The sequence below is a fragment of the Plectropomus leopardus genome, chromosome 6, assembly GCF_026936395.1.
Source record: "Plectropomus leopardus strain MGB_pleo_1.0 chromosome 6, ASM2693639v1, whole genome shotgun sequence".
Lineage (NCBI taxonomy): Eukaryota > Metazoa > Chordata > Actinopteri > Perciformes > Serranidae > Plectropomus > Plectropomus leopardus.
The window spans coordinates 15939019-15963925 of NC_142181.1; the positions used below are offsets into that span (position 1 = coordinate 15939019).

The following is a 24907-nucleotide window of genomic DNA, read 5'->3' on the forward strand; positions in this document are numbered from 1 at the left end:
AAACAGTCCACTAGAAAATGATATAAAGATTGTTAAACTGGCCTGTGGTTTACGACCAAAAGATTGATGTATGTTCAAAATACTTCACCCACAAAAGAACTTGCATGCCTCCACAGAAAATGGCAAACATTGATTTATTGATTGACTGATAATCATGTTTAACAGAAAAGCTATATAAAAACATGTTTCCAAACTCTCACACAATATTTGCAATATAATCCAAGTCTTAGCCAGTCTTATGCTCAGTACTTACTAAACACATGCATTTTACTTAAAAATCCCAAAACAATTTAGTATTGGAGTCTGACCAAACAGTTTAAAATTGTGAGGTTATAGTGAATTGCTCATTTTATGGGTGAAATAGTCTTTTAATTTCAACATTATTAACTGCAAGCCAGTATCACAGAGAAAGTCATTCGTTTAGCAGGTTATGAAAGTACTAAACATTTTCCAGATTTATACACAATATAGTATTGCTTATCTTTGGTGACACAAAAATAAAATATTAATGCAAGATCTAAGCTTGTATAACATGAACTGAAAGAGTACTTACTGTTAACTATGCCATGGGGCAAAGTGAGGTTATCAACTCAGAAGAGGTGTAGCAGTGAAGTGACTGAAAGCAACGGCAGCGGCCCGACAACTGCTGACTATATTTATTGATATGGAAAAAGCTAAAGCCCAATATCCACCCATCTTTAACATGATGTGGATACTAAATGCCAGTGATTTTATTCATACATCCACGCCCTGTATATGATTTGTCAGGATATATTAATTCTTTTTTTCAAACTTTCCAAATGTGCATATTTTTATTCTTTAACTTGCTGAATAGATAGGAGGAAACACCAGTTCTTACTCTTATGGTTAAATAACTAACGGCTGTACTGCTTCATCAAAATAAAATGATCAAACAGCCCTTCAACATTTAACGTGCAGGCGGCTTTGGCCAATAACTGCATCTGCATTACTGTCTCTCAAAGTGCTACATGACAGAACATGGGCTGCTGATCTCCTGTGAAAACCCTTCATAGCTTAATAATATTACTATAGATAACAAGTTAGAACTTAATGGCATGTGTAAGAGAAAAAAAAAACAAGATTTAGCAGATTGTGGAGACAAAAAGCCTTAAACTACCAGAAAATAAGATGTTTATAAAGGAGACTTTGTCGCTTCATTCTGTGTCTACTTGCTTCCAGAAGCCTCTGTTGTGATTAATCGCCTGCAGGAGCCTGCTGTGCATCGTCCTCTCCACCGGGTATCTCTGGTAGATGGGCAGCAATAACAGACAATGGCAGGTGAGGGATTCTGGCAAATGGAGCTCAGAGGTATCAGGCAAGACAGCGACTCTCATCTTGATGCTTTCCATACCCAGGAAGGGCACACGGCCACAGCCTGTGAGGAACACTGGCAAACAAACACACAAAAGAAACACTTTTAAATGATAGAAAACTTCATAAAATCCTAACGAAAACATCAAATTTGTTTCTTTCAGGTAAAACTCACAGAGACAGTTCTGCTCCACTTTAAAGTCAAGCTTGAGAAACGATTATGAACACAGCCATGTTTATTACTTACCGAGGAACTTTTTCTTCTCTTCTGCTGTCAGGTTCTCAAACACCTCCCAAAAAGTCACGATGTTTGGATGCCCCTCATGGTAGACTCCTTCATAAACGGTGTTCTATTTGGAAAATACAGAAGTGGTAAATAAATAGGTACATTTACTCAACTGCCGTACTTATACAATTTTAATGTACTTTTACTTTACTTGTTTCTTTCCATTTTATGCCACTTTTTACTTCAATTTTTGAAAAAAAGTTTTTAAAATAGTTCAAAACTTAACTCAAAGTTCAAGTCTTTGACAATCTAGAATGCAGTGCTATGGTAAGCACTGAAAAACAGTTTGGAGTAATGTAACATACAAATGGGTCCACACATGACAAAAAAGGTTGTTTCATACTGTTTGCCAAAGCTTGATGCTATATGATTTCTTTGGACACAAGTTTGAAAAAATTCTGAATATTTGAATAGAAAATTAGTGTGTTAAGATAAATCTCAGTATCTACAAAAGTGAAAAGCTGTCCTGGGTTTTAGCAGACCTTCCTGAACACCTCCCAGTCGTAGTTTTCTTGGCCCACCATCACCGCTTGCAACTCCTCAGGCTGGAAGAACTCCACCACGTCGATGTGACACACCTTGAAGAAACCTTCCTTGAACGCTTTGAACTCTCTCTCCACTGATGTGTTGAAGGCGTAGTCGATGGAGGCGTCTACGAATTCTTTTCTATAGAGACATTTTTTTTTATTAAGTAGCATCAACTGAGTGCTGACAATATCTGGAGACTTCACCCCTGCAATTTCTTCTTTACACAAATGCTGCTTATATTATCCCAAAGAAAAGTTTTAGTGCGCTTTTCTCTTCGAACTGACAGTTTTAACTTGGCCATTTCAACAGGTAGATGGCAGCAAAAGCAGGATCTTTAGCTGACATGAGAAAGGGTAACTGTGCGTCAGTCTATAGGACGCACAGCAATATGACATGAAAGTTGAGAGGATATCAGAGACGCAGACTGACAAATATCAAACATGTTCAAAGGTTGTGAAAAATGTGCAGCAAACAAGTATGTTTACAGTTTTCTATAAACATACTTGTTTGACGCTGTGACAAGTTTTCCTGTTTCTGCTGGATCGAGCTCAACTTCCTCATCACCCCAGACCACCTGTAAGAAAAACAGGGCAATTTAAGTCAGATTGGAATTTTGCAGCAACACATGCTGGACACAGGGTTCAAGTATGAAATGACACTGGCAGTCATTTTGACTGTGATCTAAGGAAACCTACAGTGAAAGGAATCTCCAGGCCGTTTACCACTTCAGGAGTGTAGTCCTCTAACATACACCGCCAACTCCTGAAGACACAAAAAGGTCCATGTAAAGGAGAACTTAATGCACAAAATGACTGTTTGTGTAGTACCTATTCACCCCGTGTTACGCTGAATTTCGGTAGAAAAACATTTTTTTCTCTCATGCCTCCATGGTGAATAAAGAATATAAAGATGGAGAAAAATTTTGATGAATTGGAGTGAAAGGAGTGCACATTTAAATAATGTTTTATGACATACTCTACCGTGACATTTTTATGGCATACTATTCTATGACTTATAATGACATCTTTTATGACATACGATACTTTGAGTAATTGATATACAAATGGTCATTTTGTGGTTGAAGTATTCCTTTAACACAACTAGGACCTGCAGATATCATGTATACCGTGTTTTGAATCAAAACCACCAGACTATTTAATTTTCTGCAATAAGACACAAACTACTCATGTTGATCAAGAGTAGTTATAGATTGAAACAGCAATGCAAAAACAGTTGCAACAAAAAGAAACTCCATTTTTAAATCTTACTCTGCCACGACAGGGTCAAACTCCTTCATGTCATCCAGTGTGGGTTTGACTTTAAGCAGCTTCTTGAAGAGAACCAGCGGAAAAGGCATGTGGACAATGTTGTGGTTGTAGAGGGCCAGGCCACACAGAACGCCAAACAGGAAGTAGGTCTTCTTCTCAACTTTTGGCTGTATGGTTGATAATGAACACATGAACAATTCTATAACTGTCACGTTTTCTGATGATGATAAGGTCAAATGCACAACACGTTTCTTTGACTTATAAAAATGTAAAACGGGGCATCAGACATCAGAGAAAAGCACGATTTCACATTCAACATTTTTTTTTCTTCACACTTTTAGAGTAATATGCTCATTTGGATGTTATATTTATAAATGGTTTAAAGGCACTGTGTAACCAGAAATAGGCCAATTAAATCACGTCAAGGGATCTGTTTAGCGGGTTAGTATGTGTAAGAATTTAAAGGTGCAGTGTGTAGGTTTTCAGGGGATGTATGGGCAAAAATGGAATATAATATTCCTAATTATGCTTTTATTCATGTATAATCACCTGAAATTAGAATCGTGTTCTCATTAGCTTAGAATGAGTTGTTTATATCTACGTTCGGAGCGGGTCCTCATCAAAGGAGTCTGCCATGTTGTATCACCATATTTCTACAGTAGCCAAGGATGGACAAACAAAACGCCGACTCTATGCTGGGCCTTCCATGTTTTCTCTACACGCTTGTAAAGGGACTTGTGAGCAGAGGGGTAATCAGATGGTTGCAATCTGCAACCTCATTGCTTGATGCCACTAAATCCTACACAGTGCACCTTTAGTTTTCTGCTTAATACACTGGTCTTACCTTGGGAGGAAACCAGGCCAGAGTCTTGCTCTCGTTGTACATGAACATCTCAGACTCGGGAGCTATCAGCTCATCAAACATGTGCAGGAAGAAGTCCTTTTTGTTGACATTTGTCACTTTCCTGTTGTCCACAAATTGCACCTAGGATGGAAAAAATACATTTTTTTAAAAAAGGTGTCTTCAGAACAGAAATGTATTTATCAGCTCTCACGATAAATATCCATACACGACTTCCATGACATCCATTTTGTGCTTGAATCAAATGGTTTTGTGAAGGGATTTCCAAATGTATAATTAATAGTTATGACACCTCACCTTCACACAATCCTCACATTGCTACAGTTAAAAGAACTCAATTTTAATTCAGTCATTTATTTAATTCTTATTGTGATGAAGAACATTTCTAATTAGCACAGGTATGATTCCAAACAGTTATGAATGCATACTTTTATTGTAAAATGATTTCAAAATGTACGTTAAATTTTATTAAGATATCAGGGCACTCAATCAATTTATACATTAAGTTAAGAGTGCTCATGGGGCAATGGAAACATGCTATCAAATATCATTGTGGGAAGTGTAGGGTCCAGTGCTCGTGAAGTTCTGCCGATACCAGGGACAAAATCTTACTCTCTGCTGCCATGATTTTGACTTTTTTTGTCTATGGAAATAGAAAACGGACTACTCCTTTAAATTACTCTGCAGCGAAATAATATAAATTAAAAAGCTACAAAATTTTGTTTCAGAATAGTAAAGCTGATAAAGATTTGTGTGTGTGTTTACCAAAAGTTCCCTTCTGAAGGCGCAGTGGTCAGCTGCACCGAGTTGTCTAAAGGTGTCTTCAAGCAGGTGAGTTCGTCTCAGAGTTAGCTGGAAGACCGGGGGTGGGGCAGAGTCTGGGGACGTCCCCATTTTTTCACAACATGCCAAAGCCAGTTCATGCATGACAGATTGTGCATCCTGTAATTTAAAAACTCTTCTTGTAAAGAAATCTCACAGATGGAAAGCAATTTTAATATTGGATAGTACAAGATGTATTATTTTAAATGAATGCTAAATTTAAAAAACAACTGCAACCATATTATGCTTATTATTAATATAGAAGTTCAGTAAAATGTCTGTAAATTATCTTTTTAATACATACTGTACCTTTGCTATAGATGCAAAGATGTTAAAGACCGACACCTTGCAATCCAGAGTAAACAGGAATGGATAGCGGCAAAAAATGGCGGGTGTGTTTTCGTCATCCTTTAGGAAAATAACCAGTTATCCACTTATGAACTTATCTCAGCAAAAAGCAGTCCAACAGTATTCAGGTCAAAGGGAAATGTTGTTCCTCTGAAACACTTTGTGAATAATGTGTACTGTGTATTTATACCTCCACTTTAGAAAATCGCAACCAAAGTGGGACGTCCGTGACTGGCACATTACCACGGATTTCCTCTACGTAAAAAGTGCTCAGTGGAACTTTGTAGGACTTTCCAGCTTTGTTTGCCTGTGAAAAAAAAGCTGCAGTTTACACCCATAACTGTCCAGACACATTTTTGATGAAATAACCCTTGGAGGCATTCCTGAGATATTGCATTCACGAGACGGGTCAGACAGGTGTAAGGATGGACAGAAAACTTGAAAACACAAAAATGCCAGGCAATCATGCCAGGTAGTCAGACAGTTTTAAGACAATACCTTGAGCTCTGCTCACTTGTGATGGGAAGTCATTAAAAAAAAGTATTAATTTGAGAACAATTTTTAGCCTCAGTGTTAATTCTGATCACACACAAGAGGACAAACACTTTCTAAAATGCTTTAGAAATTGACATACTGGAGAAAACTGCCTCAGAGGGCAGCAATATTTCTGAGAAGTTACAGCAAAAACTAGATTTCAGCTGTCTGACACAAAAAAGCTGAAAAAAAACCCTCTTTAGCATTAATCAGGGGGAATGTCTTTACGAGCCTATTCCAAGAATAAATGATTTCCTTTTAACTTTGATCCTAAATTTAAAAACTTAAATAGATATTACACTAAACACACTGATGCTTGAAATTATATAAAGCACTGACTTTGTAGAGCAGCTTGAGGGCTTCCAGCAGGTATTTGACTCCTGGATTGTGAGTTATCAAGAGGCCATTTCTTAGCAGGAAGGACAGGGCCTTTCTGAACACCAAGATGTGCTTCGTTAGTACAGAGGCTGTCAGGGAAGACCACAAGCTTCCTGCAAAACAAAACAAAAACCGTGTATATGGCATATATCATAGAAATATCTCACATTTTCTTAAGCTAGTCAACAGCAGAACAGTTTTATCTAATGACGATGTGTATGGATTTTATATTGTACATTTTAAAATTTGGTTAGAATAGGTTCGGTGAGAACTAGCACATTGAAGGAAATATGAACTTCAGATAAAAAAGAATGTGTGCTGTTTTTTTACTTAGTATTTTCAGGGTCTTCTCATGCAGATCTGCAATAATGATAGCCAGGGGCAACACATGGTTCATGACATGAGTGTCCTCTTGGAGAAGGGGACATGTCAGCAGAATCAGGATGATCTCTGGTGATTTTAGGGCAGTTCTTGAAGCGCAAAGCAAGTTAATCAGGTTGGTAAGATCCACCTACATGGAAAGAGATTTATGAGATAACATGGCAGCATGTACACAGCATACACTTGTTTGTAAATAAAGCAAGCAAAGCAAAAGAAAAAAAAATGATCTCAGTGATGCATGCAATTAATTATGTTCTTTACTGATTGTTTGATCCATGGTATTTCCAGCATCTGGTCGAAAGCTTCGCTAGCTGCTTCAAGGTCCACAGTTAAGGCACCTGCTTCTAATGGAGCCCCGCTGATACCAAAAGAAAAGCATTAAAACAAAGATGCAGGACAAATTTAGAAAAATTACATTCAGATTATCCCTAAATTCTTAAGCTTGCTCTCATGTCTTACATTATAACTGAGTTTGCTTCTTAATAATAGAAAGGGACTCACTCAGCCTTCGTGAAACTTGCAACAAGACTTGAACTTGTCAGAAACATTGAAGAAATGTCTCTGTTGAATAAAACGGGGGGGGGGTATATATGACTGATATTTCATATGTGCACTTAATTACAACCATAATACAATTAGAAATAAGGACCTCTTTGCCGCTGCATTGCCATTTCTCAATGACAGCCATTCTTGCAGTTTTGTCTCATCAAGCCGTCCAGTTATCTGTCCTCGATCCAAGCTCTTAAAAGATAGAAACATTAGAATTAACATTAAAGGTGGCCAGTTTAATAGACATGACAAAGCGGCATTTTTAATACAACGGCAAATAGGCAAGAACAACAATGATGGGTAAAGTACTGCAAATCTATGCTGACGTAAAAGTACAGTTACTCCTACAAAAGTGACTCAAGTAAAAAAAATCATCCATTTAACAAATTACTTACATTGCTTTCCATTTCGTATTCTTTATGGTGTGCGATAAACATAAAAAAACTATTTTCTCCCACTCACTCTTCATCTCTTCCTCTCTACCCTTCTCTTACTTATTTTAGCATCAAAGATTACAGTAGGACATGAAAAATGAGCATGGCTAACACAATTTTCACCTTCAGAATGTACAACTTAGTTCAATTTGCATTTAGAGATGCTTTTAAAATCAGAGATCTCAGTGATTTTTGGGAGGCACAAGTCAAATGTAGTGAAGTTGTCACATTTCATAAAAGTTCAAGAGAGGACTTATTTGCAAAAGACAACACAGGCAGGATGGGAGAACAAAAAGCGAGTTTTAATAGCACAAAGGTGATACAAAAAGACAAAAAAACAAACCCTAAGCAGGCAACAAAACTGACGGAGCAGGTAGCAGAGAAACAAAGTACCCAAGAAAATCACAAAAAGCAAACTAGAAACAAACCAGTAAACGAGGAACATGGAGGGAATCCAGAAAGGAGCACGGACAACAAAGCAGGGACCAACACAGACAAACTGACAAAACACAAGCAAAGCACAGAAATTATATGCATAAGAAGAGCAGCAGGATAACGAGGGGCAGGTGACAGCAGGATGATGAGGAACAGGTGTGGGACAGACGAGTAAAAACACACAAAGGCAGGAAGTAAAACCAGACATGACACACAAGGAGTGATCCTACAGAATAAATCAGGAGACAGATTTAAAATGAAAGCACACATGAAACTAGGAAAAACACAAAACAGAAAATCCAGGATCATGGCTGAAGTAAAAAGGTAATTACTGGCTCAACAATATACTCAAGTAGAAGTACAGTTTTAAAAAAGGAATATAAAAAGTACTTGAAAAGAAAACTTTTCCATGTGTATTGTATTGTGCTACAACTGAAGAACAATGAGTCTTTAAACAGGTTTAAACAATACCTGTGCAGATGAAGTGTAAATGAAGTTTGTATTCCACCCAGCTGATATTTTCAAGTCTGCTCAAAGAAAGAAAAAACAGAAAAAATTTATGTCATTAAGACATAAATCACATTAATTTACACCAACTTTTATTAACAGAACACAAGATAAAAGGGGAGTTCCTTTTCAAATGAACATATGACTTTAATTTTCATCTCACTGGCAACTGAGGCAATAAACTGCAACATTTCTGAAGGGACTGTCCAAAAATAAGGAGCATCTTTAACTCATCATATCCCAGAGGGAAAAAAAAATCTAAATAAGATCTAAATAAGATCTCTTTTAAAAAAGAGATAAATAAGATCTCTTTTTTGTCCAGCCTGTTTCTCCTCAACATAACTGATCTCAATTTAACATCAAGATTTTTTTTTTTACTTCTTAAATAAGCTCCGTGAGAAACAGCCTTCCTCTTGTCTCAGCCCAGTCCTAATTTAAATGTGAGGTAAATTCAAAGACAGATCCACCTTATACGCCTCAGGAAAAACTACTTAACATCTCACCACCCATACATACCACTGGGTACGGCTGCTGTGCTGTCAGTGGTCCATGGAAGTTGTACCAGAGTCGGAGTCAGACTGTTCTCTAGTTGTCCAGTCCCAGTTTGACCTTTGGCCCCATTGCCAAAAGCCCAAAGCTGACCAGAGGAGCCCAACACCAGAGTGTGACGTCTGGGAGAAATGGAAAAAAAAAAGTTATTGTAATGAGAAACTTGATGAAAAAAAGGGATATTTCAATCTCATGACAGCATCCTGGCAAATAAACAGCTGCCAAATTTACAACTATTATGATTATTATTATTATTATTATTATTGTTATTATTATTATTATAATTATTATTATTATTATTATTATTATTATTATTATTATTATTATTATTATTATTATTATTATTATTATATTAATAATAAAAATGTATTTGTATTATTATTTAATGCCATTGGTATTCTGTACTTGCTTATTTTAATTAATTTATGTATGTTTGTATGTATTTATTTCAGACACTCATGATAAAGAAATTAAGGCTCAGACCTGAAGGGATGGGGACTGATGTGTAAGGATCTAGTGGGGGAGTGAAAGGGTATGTAGGAAAGGGCGGAAGGAGAGTAGCGTTTATTTATTAATCTATTTGGATCACATGTTTGTACATTGTTTGTTGATTCAGCACTGGGTTTGTTATAGCATTAAAACAATAAAGATAATGTTAAAAAAGAGAAATGATGTAAATGTTTTTCATAAGCGTCCTGCTAGTTTTTACCTGCCACATGAAATCTGACAGGCAGGTCCATCCAGACCGTCAACCAATCTGGGTCTCACTTCATTGGCAGAGGAGTTGTGACCGAGCTGACCGTGGCTTCCCTCTCCAAAAGTGAAAACCTTGCCTTCCTAAAAATTACAACATCATACCAGAGTATAAGAAGCAACGTCTTGGACTGTTATTACCTTAATAAAGTGATAATTAATGATTGGGTGAAGTCAGAAGATTTTGTACCTGTGTTAACACAGCAGAGTGAGCCTCTCCACAGCTAATGAAGGAGACACCCAGAGGTCTGAGGGCAGGTACCATACAGATGTTGAACCTGCCTGTTAACAGATGATAAGAATTAGAAAAAACATGCTTGTTCCAAAATAATGGTATGTATGAGTTCTGATAAATGAGATGAAGTATGTAATGAGACGGTGAGAAGGTTGTTGTGAGGTTAATAGCCCCATTTTGTGCCTCTGATGTATCATCATTACATTCTAGTCAGAGATAATATTTTCTTTTTCCAAAATAAAACACACTTTACAATTTCCACTCTAGTTCACAGCACAATTAAAAAGATTTTTAACTTGTTTTACAACGTTGTACCAAAATCATAAAGTTGTATTATCACTTATATTTATCTCTATTGATTGTATTTAAAATGATTTTATATTTCTATATTATATGTATTAGTACCCTTTTCATCCACCCTGTTGAGCCCCAGCTGGCCAGATTTATTGGCCCCACAGCAGTACACCAGGCCGGGGAGTGTGAGGAACAGTGTGTGGTTCGCTCCAGCTGAAATCTGGGTCACTGAGACACCTGTCAGAGCGCACACCAGGTCAGGAATGCACTGCCGTGACACCTCCTTTCCTAGACCCAATTGACCATGACTGTTCGAACCCCACGAGAAGACATCGCCTCCTGTAAAGTAGAAAATAATGACAAAAAAAGTTTAATAAATTAATTTTTAAAAATTAATTAATTAATTATTATTATTATTATTATTATTATTAATAATAATAATAATAATAATAATAATAATAATAATAATAGTTGCAAATTTGGCAGCTGTTTATTTGCCAGGATGCTGTCTTGAGATTGAAATATCCCTTTTTTTTCTGGAATAGTTGAAGCTGGGTTTTTTTTAAGCTCCTTGTATGTTAAAGAACATTTACTTTGCACTTTATCGTACCTGCAGGGAACAGGAAAACTGAATCTGGCACAGTGATAAAACTATTACTACATTACACATAACTACACATCACGGGGCCCCATATAAAACACAGAAAGATGTTATCATCAGTGTGCTCATGTTTTACCTTTAGTCAGTGCCAGGGAGTGGGAGTTCCCACAAGCAACTTGAATCACTGGTATCGGCAGCGGCATCTGCACCTGACTGAAAGTCGATATATGACAATAATAGGTTAAAAAGAAAAAGAACAAAGCTTTGCTGACTTTCAGTGGAAAACATGCATATATTCCATGCACTAAGCTCTTGCCTTGGTCGGTTGCACAGTACAGTTGGTAAAATGCCTCTCTGTCCGTCCTCTCCTGCCCCCCAGGAGAACACCTGTCCAGATGCACACACTGCCAGACAGTGGTCCTGACCACAAGCTATGGACACCACGTTGCCCAACCCCTCCACGCGACCTTTTACAGGATGACGACAGAGAATCACAAACAAAACAAACAATTGGGATGTGAAGTGTAACAATACGTACCTATCAATTCAATAATATACCAATCAGCCTTAACTCTTTTAAAAATGTACTGCGAGCTGTAAACATAAGCATTTAATGTCTTGGTAGTAGATAGATATCCGATACAGGAGCAAACATAAGCATAGCATGAAAACTGTTAGCACTTAATTACTTATGTAAAATAAATCTACCTACGAACTTCTATTCAAATACTAAGTTTTCTTCAGTTTATGCTACATTATACTACCACTGAATAACTTGGCTAGCGACAGTTTGCGACCTACTTTTCGCATGAAGATTTCACATCAAAAGTAGATTATCTTAACGTGATGCATCTACATAGATTAAGCCATTAAATAACAGAACATGAAAAAGTAAGTTCCACCTCAGACTTACATGTTGATGCAACAATAATAACATTCCCCAATGAAAATATAAAACTATACATAATAAAATAACTGCATAATAACGAAACAAAGATTAATTATAGCCTATTGTAATTACCACGATGTATGTCACCGTTAATGCAGGAGAATATTACAACGCAATATTTTTACTTCTACTTCAGAAAATAATCAAAATACTTCTAGATAGCCTAAATATTACCGAAATATGTAAAACATGTCTATCTCTATGCTGGATGTCCAGCTTTCCCACTGCACATGATCTCAACGCACAACAAAGCGCTCAGTTGACTTTCGTTGCCTTCACTCAAACAGAAGTAAACGAAATTGAAACTAAACTCGGGTTATTATCCTGCGGATGATCCGGGTGCTGCTTTATAGCTTTCGATGAATGCAGTGAACTTATTAATTTTAAACACAAAATAAAGTTCCTTCTTTATTGTAGTTTTTTGACGGGAGAAGTTGGAGTAGAATTAAAGTAAACCAGATAACTCTGCATTAAAGTTAACAGCCATAAGATGATTAAACACTTAACGTAAAGCCTACATAAAACTTAAATCTTTATTTCTAATTCAACAGCTGAACTGGTCGATTTTTCTGCTGCGTACCTGGTGTCTTCCCATCTTTACGTTTCCTTTGTCCAAGTTGTCCTTGTGCGTTGTGTCCACATGATAGGACGCCTCCATCCCTGGTGAGGAATAAAGTGTGCTGGTCCCCGCAGCAGATGGAGGTTATAGTCCCGGGGACAGTCCACGACGCCGGGCTTAGGGCATTCTGTGGCTCAAACTGTCCACTGGAGCTGTCTCCCCAACAGTACAGTTGCATCATGTCTCCACTGGACTCAGCTGATGCGGTGGTGGACTTTATACCAGTTAATGCTGCCTTCAAGTGCTGTCGGAGATATCAGCATCACGATCTATAATACGCAATTGAATCACTCATTCTGGGAGTGTAGCTTGTTGAGTGGGTCTAGTTTAAATGTCTTACATGATTCACGAGTTTAATACTGGGCAGATTTTTGACTTACTTTGGACCAAAAGCTAACAGTGCACAAAATAATAATAAGAACGATAGAAGTACTGTAATTTACGAGCTTACCTAGAAATGGGAAAGGCAGCATGAGCGCAACAGAAATTAATTGAAGAAAAAATATGTGATAATGTCAAAGTGTCAATGCTTTTTAAATGTAGAAACAAAGGCGTAAATAAGGCGTTTAAAACAAATTACTTTTGTTATTACGCATACATGTGTACAAGTGATGGGCTCTGTTTTCACAGAAACGAAACTCAGATAAATTCTGGGAGGACTTTTCTGCAGTGAGATCAGCTGTGTGATCATTATAAACTCAGTACAGCGGAAACTGAAACAAATGGTGAGGCAGTTTCACAAGAAGTGTAGAACACAGACACGCAGTATTTTTATGTATAGCCTACATCAATACACAGCATATATATATACAAATATGCATATAATTACTTTGTGTGCTATCATATCGATCCTCTACATAGATGTAGCCTATTTAAAAAAACAGTCCGACAACTGTTTATATTCATCTTAAAGCTGGGATAGGCCGTTTTCTAGAAAAGGCACAAAATACAAATTGAATCTGCCTGTTACAGATAAGGATTCAAGATTCAAAAAAACTTCATTATCTATCACATAGTGACAGAAAATTACCTTTAGTTAAAACCTCAAAAACATCATTAACATACACACCCTTTAGACACACATAAAAACATAATAAAACAAACATTGTTCAATAGTTGCTCAAACAGAGGAGAGCCCAACGTGCCCCGATGTGATAATGATGATATGTATGAGTTCTGATAGATGAGATAAAATATGTAATAAGAGGATTGTTGTGAAGTTAATAGCCCCATTTTGTGCCTCAGATGTATCATCATTACATTCCAGTCAGAGATAAGAATCTTTTTTTTCCACAAGATAACACACGTAACACTTTTCGCCCTAGTTCACAGCACAATGAAAAATATTTTTAACTCAAGGCAACATGTGACAACCTGATGGTGTACTTTCCCTTTTGGCCACTAAAATTGGCTTCAAACCCTGGTAAGCTAAGAGGAGGTGCAGAAATCTAATACTCAGACCACTTTAATTACAATATGCTGACATGGAATATTTGCCTAATGGAGCCAAAAAAACCCTGCTTATCCCAACTTTAAGGCCATGTTATATTGGCAGTTGCTAGTGGTAACCAGCTCAATGGCACTCTGTCAAAGGGGCATTGCTTCAACCGACCATTCAAACTCTTTCTGCACCTGACTGACTCCTCCTCATAGATCTTGACATCTAAAATTGAATACACACCTACCGACCCGTCCTCAAAGCCCACAAACACACACTGCCGCTCACACACAGCCAGAGTCAATGGATTCTTAGCCAGACACACACTTCCTATTCTTTCCCCGTCTGAGAGTCGTAAAACTGTCAGAACTGGCCTCGCGTGCAGATAACAGACGCAGGTTTTCTCCAGGCTGGTGGCAGGACGGGATATGTATGCAGCGTAGCATCCAGTTTTATCTAAACAAGCTTGAATGACAGGACCCTCAGCCTTGAATGAGCACAGTCTGACCTGGGTTAAGTCCAAGAGGTTGATGGCTTCATTATCAGTGGACAGCAGGGCAAAGCTCCCATCAGAGGACATTTGGAAATCTTGTGGCTGACAGTGAAACGTATGAGGCAGCTGGAAGTGCCTACATAGCGTCTCCTCCGCCACTTTCCAGGTGTACACCGCTCCTGAGGTGGTCATCACCACCACAAAGTCTGGGTGTTCTGACAGCATGTGGAAAGCAACAACATGCTCCGAGCTTTCCACGCAGGAGAAACGCTTACTGATCGAGCCCGACCACAGACTGGCAGCTAACAGGTCTCCACGACGAAGGCCGACAAGGAAAGTGCTCTCAGGCGACACCTGGGCATCAGATAGGTATGGGTTTATGCTGCACACAATGCTCCCATTTGCCAGCCTCCAAACCCGAGACAACCCTCGGTCAGAAATACTCACCCCGAAGTTACTGTTAGGGGTGATCAGGATGTTTGTGGCTCTGCTGCCTCTGATTCGCAGGATATTCTGACCTGTTTCTGTCTGCCAAACGTATATTTCCCCTGCTGAGAGTGTCACAAGGTGGATGTTATCCGGGGATATGCGCAGTTCACCTACAGGACCATCGTGTAGGAAGTTAGCATGTGGGAGTCCTGTTTCTAATCTCCATTTCCACACAGTCTCTGAGCCATCACACGTGTAGAAACACTCTCCTGTGCTTTCAACTACCACTCCTGTCACTCCACACCCCATTTTTGGAGCTGTACCTGCAGCATCTATCATCCCAGAGTCCCAAACTGTCAGGCAGCCGTCATGAGTGACACAAACGACATCTGAGGCCGTTTTGAGGAGTGTTCGAGGCTGTTTGTTTGTTTCTAAAGAGAGAACGCACTCCCCTGTGCTGACCCGCCACACCAAGACAAGGGGACAGGTGTCTAACAAAGCCAAGATAAGGTGACCATCCAGGGAGAGCACAGCTTGAGTAAAAGCCCTCCCCTGCGGAGCCAAGAAGTGGTCCCACAACTCCCAGTCACACGTGTCCCACAGTGCAACCTGGTGAGACTGACACAACAGGAAAGTGTTGATTTCATGTGAGTAATCTATATTGAGGATGGTATTAGATTCATCCCCAGTAAAGCTTTCTGTGAGAAGTCTGGGTGAGTTTCTTTTGGCCGCCACATCCCAAACAGTTACGCTCCCTGTCCTGTCAACACATGCCATTTCCCACTTATCTTCACGCAGGATTATTGATACAACCGCTTTATTGTTTGAGTTTGAACAGGTGCTGAGAAGGCTGCCGGTGCCGGTGTCAAATATGGACACTGTGCCTTCCTCCTGTCCACAGTACATGTAAAAGCTGTTCAAGGAGCAAACCAAACAGGTCACGCAGCTTTGACACTGAAGATGAGTCAAGGTCTCACTGGAGACGTCAAACACACTCACATGACACTCATCCTTCCACCACAAGAATATCTTTTTCTGACATGCAACAAACCCTTCGACTTTGCTCGCCGACAAAGGGTCCTCAACCTGCAAAAACATCTCTTGGCCCGTCACTTCCCACAAGAAAAGCTTGTTGCATTGTGTGGAAAGTAGCATGAATTGACCGCTGCTCTTCACTCCTACAAACTTCAGCTCCTTCTGCTCGCAGCTCAATGATAGTTTGACGACATCACACCCGGAGCTTTTCCAAATCCAAGCCGTGCCGTCATCCATGATCTCTTCTACAACCCCACACTCTGCCGCAGCTGCTTCTATAACAGAGACATCTTTAGTTTTGGCATCACACTTTAAACACTGAATGGAGGGAACAGAGGAAGGAGCAGGGCAAAGCTCTACTCCTAATCCTCTTCCTCTGTTCATCCTCTCCTGTCTGATCTCTCTGACATAACCCTCAAGTGCAGTAAAGACCTCCAGATAAGGAAGGAGGCTTGTCTCCATCACTGTGTGCAGCTGTAGGGGTGAGCTCTGCAGTAAGCAAGCATAAGTCTTCAATATGCTCGCTAGGAGTGCTCTTTCTCTTGACAAACTCAAGTTGGATAACCTTTCTTCACTTGCCAACAGAGCCACCAGATCTCCGAGGAGTCCCTCTTGAACCATAGCCTGGTGAAACCTCACAGACATTAACAGCCCATGCTCCAGCTCTCCACATTTGTCGCTTTCTTGCAAGTGATGCGGCAATTCTAAGACCTTTCTCAAGTTTACTCGGGCAACCTTTTTGGAAGAAGAGGTGAAGACAAAAGGCTGGCTGGATGGCTGCCTATCTATGTATACTTCTTTTTGGGCGATGTCCTTGTTTGGTCCAGATTTCTGCTTTACAAGAAGTGGTTTTGCACCTCCGCCAGCCCATTGACTGCTGAAATAGTCCACCATTGACAAATGAATACTCCCCCTCACCTTACCGTTGGCTAAGTACCTCTTAGCCACCACTAGTTTAAAATGCCTGCTCACCCAGAACAAAACATGTGACCCTGCAACTGTCCTCCTGATGAGAAACCTCCTCAAGTCCAACAGAAGTCTCTCCACATCGATTTGCGGGACCCTTAAATTGAAGGACGAGCTGTCATACTCAGCCAACACTTCATCATCACTGGACAGCAGATCCGCGAGCTCGGCCTCAGTGAGCCCGGTCCTGGAGAGGGTGAGGTAGGACATAGTACGAGCAACGAAAGAGGAGCCGTGTTTTTGCTCGAGGTGATTGAGCAGTGCAGAAATGGATGAATGGACGCCATCAGGGAGAGACGACTCTATCACATCTGAATCTGATGATGAGAGAAAGACAAAAGGAGATAAATGTATCAGCATGTTTGAACTCCGTTGACATTAAAAAATCAAGAAGTTATTTCACCATGTTTTTTTTAAATACAGTGATTTAGAAAATTTGATTTCTTAATTCTTCCACTCCTTTTTTAATACATGTGAGAATGTAGTGAATGCAACTGTTGCCTAATTTTGTTTTTATGCATAAACGTTATTAAAAATGTGTAAAAAACAAACAAAAAAAAAACACAAAGAAAAAAAAAACTTGTAGTAGGATTTTCTGCATGAGCACACAAAATCCATGGCAGAAAATAGTCCCCCAAAACCGTAGTATTAACTTCTAGGTTTTACTACTTTTAGGAAATAATTTAGCTTTAAATTGAAATTTTAAATGAAGCCATACATTTGTGACCCATTTTTAAAGATTAATAACTGCGGAGGAAAGATAAGGTTTGGGGCTGGGCAACACATGAATGGTGTACAGTATTTAGAGACAGACAAATGCGTTGTTGGTTTTGGTCTTTTCATGGGATTTGCTGATGAAAAGAAAAGCACAGAATATTTTCCACCCTTTAAGAATCATTTGTCTCCTGTATTAGTCGTACCAGAGTGCCACAGCGAGGTGTGGAGGTGCAGGAGTCGAGCATATAGAGGCAGACAACAGGAAGTCAGCGCCTGGTTCACCAGCACCTGCTGTCCTGATGTCACCCTTCGTCCTGAACTGCTCAGCAGTGATGCCAACAACTTCACACATTGTTTCCTGTCCATCGATCCCAGCTGAACACACACATATCCTGACTGATTCTCACTGCTTTCTGATACACACTGAGGTGGACTTCTTTGTGGGCTGATGGCTTGCAGGATTTGTGTTCGGTTCGAGGAGACTGTGAGGATGAGTTTGACGCTGGGAGGAAGCGGGGACGGGAAGCTCTCTATAATGTGAAGTCTAATGTTGTTTTCGATGTGATCCAGGCCATCGAGGAGGAGAACTAGAGGTTGTTTGTTAGAGGGCATAACAGAGAGGAGGGATGAGAGATGCTCTTTGAGCTCAGACAGACAAATGTTAGACGTCAGGTTACAGTTGGAATTGCAGACTCTGGGGTTTGTGATACAGTGGGGGTCTTCCAGGTCACTGGGATTCTGGTCAGAAGAAGATGCGCTGTGATATCTACCGGCAATTTGATAACACAGGTTCGACAAAAAGTGTCTCGGGGACAGGTTGATTGACAGGCTGCAAAAATAAGTGATCACCACAGGATCACAGTCCGTCAGCCAAGACTTTATCTGTGGAGAGACAAAATATGTCATCAAGACCATGTTTCCATATCATGTCTCACAATGTATGTCACATTTCACAAAATTAGAGAGGACTCAATTGCAAAACATCAAGCAAGATTAAAGACCAAAAAGCAAGCTTTCATACAACTGATAAAAAAAACTGAAGATGCAGGCAGACTAAAGAAAGAAGCAAACCCAAACTTGATGAATCAATGAATCGATAAATTATTTGGTCTATAAAGAATAAAGAAAAACGTCTGTCACCATTTTCCAGGACTGAATGAGATGTGTTCAAATGTCTTTTTTTTGTTTTGTTTTTCCTAAGTCTAAAACCTAACTACATGATTCAGAAATCATTCATATTTGAGAGGCTAGAAACAATTAAATTCAGGCTTTTTTGCTTTTAAAAAAACACTTTAATTAAATTGGCAGCAAATACTTTTTCCATACCTAAGTAATTTATTAATAACTAATAATTTCCACAGATTAAGTGTGTCAAGCTAAAAAGATCAATTTAATATGCAAATGGGTGACATTTTATGATAAAAAGAAAAATTGAAGAGGAAAATTAGTGTGATCATCCTACTGAAGTGCGAATACTAACTTCCAGCCCTATCTGTTTATAGCATGTAGTTTACTATTTATATTTGAAATGGGTTTTGGGTGGAGGGACTTGAAATATGAGATTCACTGTAACTTCAGTCCACTTACCTGCTGAGCACAGTGTGCCAGCAGAACAGTCTTCCCGGTGCAGGGTCCTCCGGTCACCACTAGTGGGCTCTGTTGTTCCCTCTGCTCCACATAGGCTCTGACCTACAGTGAATGGAAAGAATAACTGTAGTGATGCAGTGTTGCACCTGAAATGTTTGACTCTGTCAGAATGTCTGAATAAAGATGGATGGATCAGAAAATATGCACAATGTGACCTTAAATCGATAAAAACCAAAGCCACTAAATTATGCATTAATAAATGTGTGCCACTCAACAGACTGTTGTCAATCTTCCTCAGTTCTTAATCTGTCATTCTGTCAGTTTAGAAAAAAAAATGACAATATGAGCATTAGAAAAATGAAAAAAATAAAAGACTTAAAAGTTAAACATTTTAAGGCAATGTTTTTTGTGTTTAGAAACCATCCAGAAAAACACCTTTATCCTGACCTTTTGCTCCTCTGGCCGTCTGACGTCATAAAATGTGGACAGGATGTCACACAGTTCCTCCTGCTCGGCCTGCTCTCTGGCCAAAGCATTACCAAGCTGAGAGCTTTCTGAGATGCTCAACCTGTCAATCATCCCCACAAGTTTCGAGTACACCTGCTGGCACAGAGCCTCGACATAGCCCCGCCTCTTGGCTGTTGTGTAACCATGGCGGCGGTCACACTCTGTGGTGGTGGCGTAGACTAGAAGGTGGGAGGATGTGATGAGAGCTGGGAGGAAGGTGTCACAAAGCTCTGAGAGCAATTGTGCATCGGAGGGCGTTGTGCTGAGGTCGAATGTAGCAGCCTAAAAGTACAGGATAGAGGAGAAAAAAGAGACTTTGAATTACTTTCTGTGTCAATTTTTGATACAACTTCCATCTCTATTTCATTCTGAGCTATCTCTGATATAATACACACACAGTAGATGAGACAGTGGAGAACTAATTCACATTTACAATGACAACCTGACAGGAGGCATGAACCATCATTTAGAAAACCTACACACGAGAGATATTGCAACCGCATCTCTGTGCTTTTGTAAACACACATAGTGTTTCTTTGTCAGGAACTAATACAGAACTTAAATTAAAGGATTAGAAAGGACTTGTTTTGCAAATGTTCCATGTGAATGGAGGCATGCCTCGAGTCATGCTTGTGATTTCACCTTTACTTGAATCAAAATTCTTTATGTCTTGGATGTTTATGGTAGTTTACAGAAGTGATTTATTAGCGAAAATTAACTAATGTTTCACGTAAACTCATGGACGGATTATGAGACTATACGCCCCTGGGCACAGATATGCAAAGGCCCCCTGTGTCTTTTTAAAGCTGTATGGGTCCCTGAGGTAATCTTGTGTCTTTTTGAAGTAATGTGTACTTTTTGATAGTTTGAGTCTTTTTGTAATTATTTTGTCCCCCTTTGTAGTTATTTCATAGTTATTTTTTCTCTTTGCACTTCCTTTGAGTCTCTTTTTAGTCTTTTTGCATCTTGTTCTGGTCATTTTGAATCTCTTCATGGTCAGTACATGTTATTTGACTGACATTTTGCAAGTGAAGGCCAGCGGGACCCCCTGACACTTTAGACCCCTGTGCCTGTGCCCGGTAGACCAGTTTTCCAACCATTCATAAACTGCTCGTAATTTTAATCAGTCTTTTAATCAGACTTGCTCCTTCTGTGAAAACAAAACTAAAAACTTGGTTTCTGAAAGGCCACACGTTCAGATCAACTATAAGAAGCATGTTTTCCTTCCAAAATTAAGAAATCAATGGTAAAAATAATATGAAAATGAAAAAATGTACTTTTGTCTATGATTCGCACTATGATGTGTGTGAGAGAAAGTGGAGTGCTCTTCCAGTGAAAAGGTGACAGATGACTCTTACCTCTGACTGTGGCACAGGTTGTGACTTCATTTTCTCTCTAGTGCTTTTTGCGTTGAGGACTCTGTGGATGTAAATCAGACAGCGTCTGATGGTGCCTTTATCAGGACAGCTGTCCAGAGCAAATCGCAAATCTGCATCGAGGGCTGGAAGAAAAAGAAAGAATATAATAAATTATACTTCAATTATACTATATTACACACACACAAGGACTTACAGTATAGCGTAGCTCACCTGATCTGTAGTAGCTCTGAGCTCTCTCTGGGCACATGAGGCCGTTGTGGACACACAGACTCACAGCAGACTGAAACACCTTCCTCAGATCTTCTTTAGACTCTATAGCCATCTCCTTGTCCTCCTTAACCTCTGCCTGCTGAACAACAAACAGGAAAATCACAGCGCAACACTTGTGAAAAAAGAAATTATTATTACTTATTAGTTAAATTATATCTAAAATTTGACATATACCATAGAAATGCAAGAATATTTGGCATATAGACTCAACACATGATGACCACAGGAGTACTAACTATTAAGAGGATTAACTTATATTTCTTCATGCTTAAGTTAGTTTCAATCAAAAAATAATACTATTTGTGTGTGTGTTTATATTTCAGAAACATTTTAATGACTGCTTCTTCTTCTTTCATTCATATTCACACCAATCATAAGCAGCTTCATTTGGACAAAACCTACTCCCATTTGCTCAACAAAAGAATCTTAATTATAATTTAATCTAAATTAAGACAACAGATGAATTATTTCTGAGCTTCAGTGTGATCACCTGAGGACAGCAGGTGTGTGTGTGTGGAGGTCTCAGGCAGTAGGAGGGAGGGATGGTGTTCTCATCCCTCTGGTACACTCTCTCCAGCTCCTCGGTGCTGACACCCGCTCGCTGGCTCTCCTGCAGCAGCAGCTGGTACTCTGACACCTCCACCTGGGCGGGTAAACTGGCTGCACCATACTGATGTCCTACCAAGGCCTGTAACACCGCCATGTGGGTGCAGAGGGAACAGCAGCAGGGGATGCATTGTTCACTCCTTTTTAGTTCTCAATTTTATGGTTGTTTATAGATTTATAAAGCTCAGCAGGGACTGATTCAACAGCAGCTGATAGTTAAAGTACACAATAGTGTGTGGTTAAAGTGCATCTGTGCTGGTCACTCTGTATTACTTAAACTATAATTTAATTGAATCTTCTTTTTTATTTTTAAGATTGTATTGCTCCTGCTTAGGCTGTGGTGTGCTGTACCACTTTATATGTATGACTACGTTATTTACCAGTAAAAAAGGTCCTGCGGAGCTCTTTCTGCATTCTGTAATCAGCTGCTGTCTCGTGTTTTCATCTGGCCAACGACTGGGATCACTGGACTCAAATGGGTCTATCACCTACACACACACACACACACACACACACACACACACACACACACAACATAATGGTTAAAACAATCTAGACGAGAGAGATGATTGATAATGAGTTTATGAAAAGCTTGCAGTGCGGTGCAGCAACAATCGGGCAGGTGCTGCTCAGAAACATATGATATTCTATGTCTATTCTACATCTCTAATTACACATGCTGCTGAAAAGAGATGGCACAATGTGCTGTTTGAACTGCCCTGAGGTGATTTCATACACACTGACACTCACTATGCAGAGTCGCATTACAGCTGCTCATCCTCTTTCTGAGTTAAATTGAATTAGGCAAAGTTGGGTAAAATTGACTGCACTTTGAAAGGAATGGCCACAGGGGGATAATGTGAAAGAAGAAAGGGGACACAAACAAACACACACACACAAACACAACTGGAAGCTACCAATAATTTTGCTTTTGTATTCCACTGTTGGCTGTGAGCAATGTTACATAGAAAAGTCTTGGAGAGGCTTCAATCTGTCTGTAATTGTACTGAAACAATTAGTCAATTATTCCTCGGCAGACAGTAAATTATTTTTCTGGCTGCAGCTTTTCAGATTAATCTGAATACATATCACGAATGGATTTTTTTTGTTTGGGTTTTTTTTTTTTTTTACCGTCAGACAGAACAGTAACTTAAAAGGAATACTTCGTCCACAAAGTGACCAATTTTTAATCAGTGTTACCTTGAATTTGAGAAGAAAACAATGTTTTTCTTGCATGCCTCAATGGAAAACAGTGAATATATTGACGGACGGGTTAACTGAGGACCACGTTTATTATCAGCTAAACTATATAAAACCATCCATTTACAAACTCTTATACAACTTGTGCAGCATAATCCAAGTGTTATTTATCTAGTTGTGTTCTCGGTACTTCCCAAACACTTGTTTTTTTGTTAAAACATTACTATTTAAAATTGAACTGAAAGTTTGCAAATTAAAGGGAACATGACTTGACTTATTGTTATATAAATGGTCATTTTGTGGGTGAAGTATTCCTTTAACTCATGACCTTCTCCTCTGATAGCATCAGCAGCCTCTATCATATTCAACATTTATGAACAAAACAAACACATGAATGTAAAAAAATAAAAAATCAAGTTGAGGTAATAAAAACATCAACTTTTGATTCTTTTATTTTATTCCTATTGGGGAAAAAAAGATGCACATTTCAAAAAGAGATAAAAGCACCACCGGGATGCATCACTATAAACAGAAACAACTGCATATATGTAACTTTTGTCACAGATAGGCGTCATGTCTGGAAAGACCAACAGGTGCAAATATAATATTCATATAATTACATGCATAGTTAAAAAAAAAAAAAAGCCCATAAAAGGACAACCCTGTGTTAGTTGGTGCAATATCTCTATTCTAAGAGACAATTTGCCACCTTAAATTTCTCTCTGCTTCAATCAGTTTCAGAGGTACTGATGGTGACTGTGATTGTCTCTGAAGCAATTAAATTAGTTGGACAGATATTCAGGGACCTCTTTATGAATAATTTCATTGTTTTATCTTAATTTTTATGACTCTTTTATTGTGCGGAAGCCAATGAAATTGAAGCAAATAAAATGTAAGTTGTTCCCTCCAGTGGACCACAGCTGAGTGCTCCTCCTGTCTCTAAAAGCCATTAACAATGCATTACAGTAGGTGTTACCGTGTTAAGTGGTGCTTAAAGGAAGGAAAGGGTGTAAAACTTTCAATAAAAGAAAAAAGTAGTACCTTTTCCTCTCCAATACACAGGACACACACATACAGTTATCAGCGATGTGTTTTCTCTGCAGATTTAAAACGAGAAGCGTGTACTCACCCTGACATCCAGTCCCAGTGTGTGTCTACAGTGCTCTCTAAGTTTTGGGAACACACTTTCCCTCAGAGCTCTGCGCTCCACCACGCTATCTATACAGAAACACAAACAACGTACACATCTATATATAAAACAACTCAAAAAACATGGACAAAGAACAAAAACTCGCATCGTCTGGTTTCTACATACCCTCTGGGTTGGAGCACAGATAGAGTTTCACACAGGTGGAATCTGAAGGAGTCCAATCCATTTGACTTCCTCTGGAGCACATGCCAAACTGCTAAAATAAGGGAAAACAAGGGAAGAAAAATTTTGGCATGTACATATTTAATGACCCAAACAAAAAGTTCAGTTGCTGCTTTGAACTGTTGTTTCTCTTTTCACTCCTGTTCCACTCTGGAAACTCAGACCTTGGCTGTTTATAGAGTGTGTTATCACGATCACACCCACTTCCAGAGACTGGAACGTCTGTAAAGCAACACAACTCTGT

General features: G+C 39.1%; 2 protein-coding genes across 3 annotated transcripts; both read right to left on the reverse strand.

The window, feature by feature from the left end:
* Positions 1-120: 120 nt before the first annotated feature.
* Positions 121-12871, reverse strand: LOC121943005 (putative E3 ubiquitin-protein ligase HERC6). Its single transcript, XM_042486353.2, has 23 exons — positions 12626-12871; positions 11413-11563; positions 11233-11309; positions 10607-10834; positions 10157-10248; positions 9923-10050; positions 9181-9335; positions 8629-8684; positions 7389-7480; positions 7241-7300; positions 7001-7097; positions 6689-6869; positions 6320-6471; positions 5637-5753; positions 5408-5506; positions 5042-5218; positions 4259-4399; positions 3415-3581; positions 2842-2908; positions 2650-2720; positions 2101-2284; positions 1580-1682; positions 121-1408 (listed from the first exon to the last, which is right to left on the reverse strand). Exons 1-23 carry the CDS (start codon positions 12843-12845, stop codon positions 1176-1178), a joined length of 3048 nt encoding a protein of 1015 aa, XP_042342287.2. The 5' UTR covers positions 12846-12871; the 3' UTR covers positions 121-1175.
* A 155-nt stretch (positions 12872-13026) lies between these two features.
* LOC121943004 (NACHT and WD repeat domain-containing protein 2) lies at positions 13027-24826 on the reverse strand. 2 transcript variants are annotated; one of them, XM_088078866.1, is made up of 10 exons: positions 24607-24826; positions 24421-24509; positions 22472-22579; positions 21976-22173; positions 21426-21561; positions 21195-21337; positions 19777-20118; positions 19330-19431; positions 17946-18624; positions 13027-17342 (listed from the first exon to the last, which is right to left on the reverse strand). In XM_088078866.1, exons 1-10 carry the CDS (start codon positions 24686-24688, stop codon positions 14197-14199), a joined length of 5025 nt encoding a protein of 1674 aa, XP_087934992.1. In that variant the 5' UTR covers positions 24689-24826; the 3' UTR covers positions 13027-14196. The 2 variants fall into 2 exon arrangements, with proteins under 2 accessions (XP_087934992.1, XP_042342285.2); XM_042486351.2 differs by having other exon boundaries at positions 21426-21564.
* Positions 24827-24907: the final 81 nt, after the last annotated feature.

Excerpts from the sequence above, each read along its gene's own strand:
- LOC121943005 (XM_042486353.2), bottom strand. The coding sequence starts at position 12,845 with ATGATGCAACTGTACTGTTGGGGAGACAGCTCCAGTGGACAGTTTGAG. Across the intron at positions 10,249-10,606 it reads CAACAGGGTGGATGAAAAGG|GCAGGTTCAACATCTGTATG; the intron begins GTACTAATACAT and ends ATCTGTTAACAG. Across the intron at positions 7,301-7,388 it reads GGCAATGCAGCGGCAAAGAG|AGACATTTCTTCAATGTTTC; the intron begins GTCCTTATTTCT and ends TTTATTCAACAG.
- LOC121943004 (XM_042486351.2), bottom strand. The coding sequence starts at position 24,688 with ATGTGCTCCAGAGGAAGTCAAATGGATTGGACTCCTTCAGATTCCACC. Across the intron at positions 21,338-21,425 it reads TCAGAGCTACTACAGATCAG|CCCTCGATGCAGATTTGCGA; the intron begins GTGAGCTACGCT and ends TTTTTCTTCCAG. Across the intron at positions 19,432-19,776 it reads GACGGCCAGAGGAGCAAAAG|GTCAGAGCCTATGTGGAGCA; the intron begins GTCAGGATAAAG and ends CATTCACTGTAG.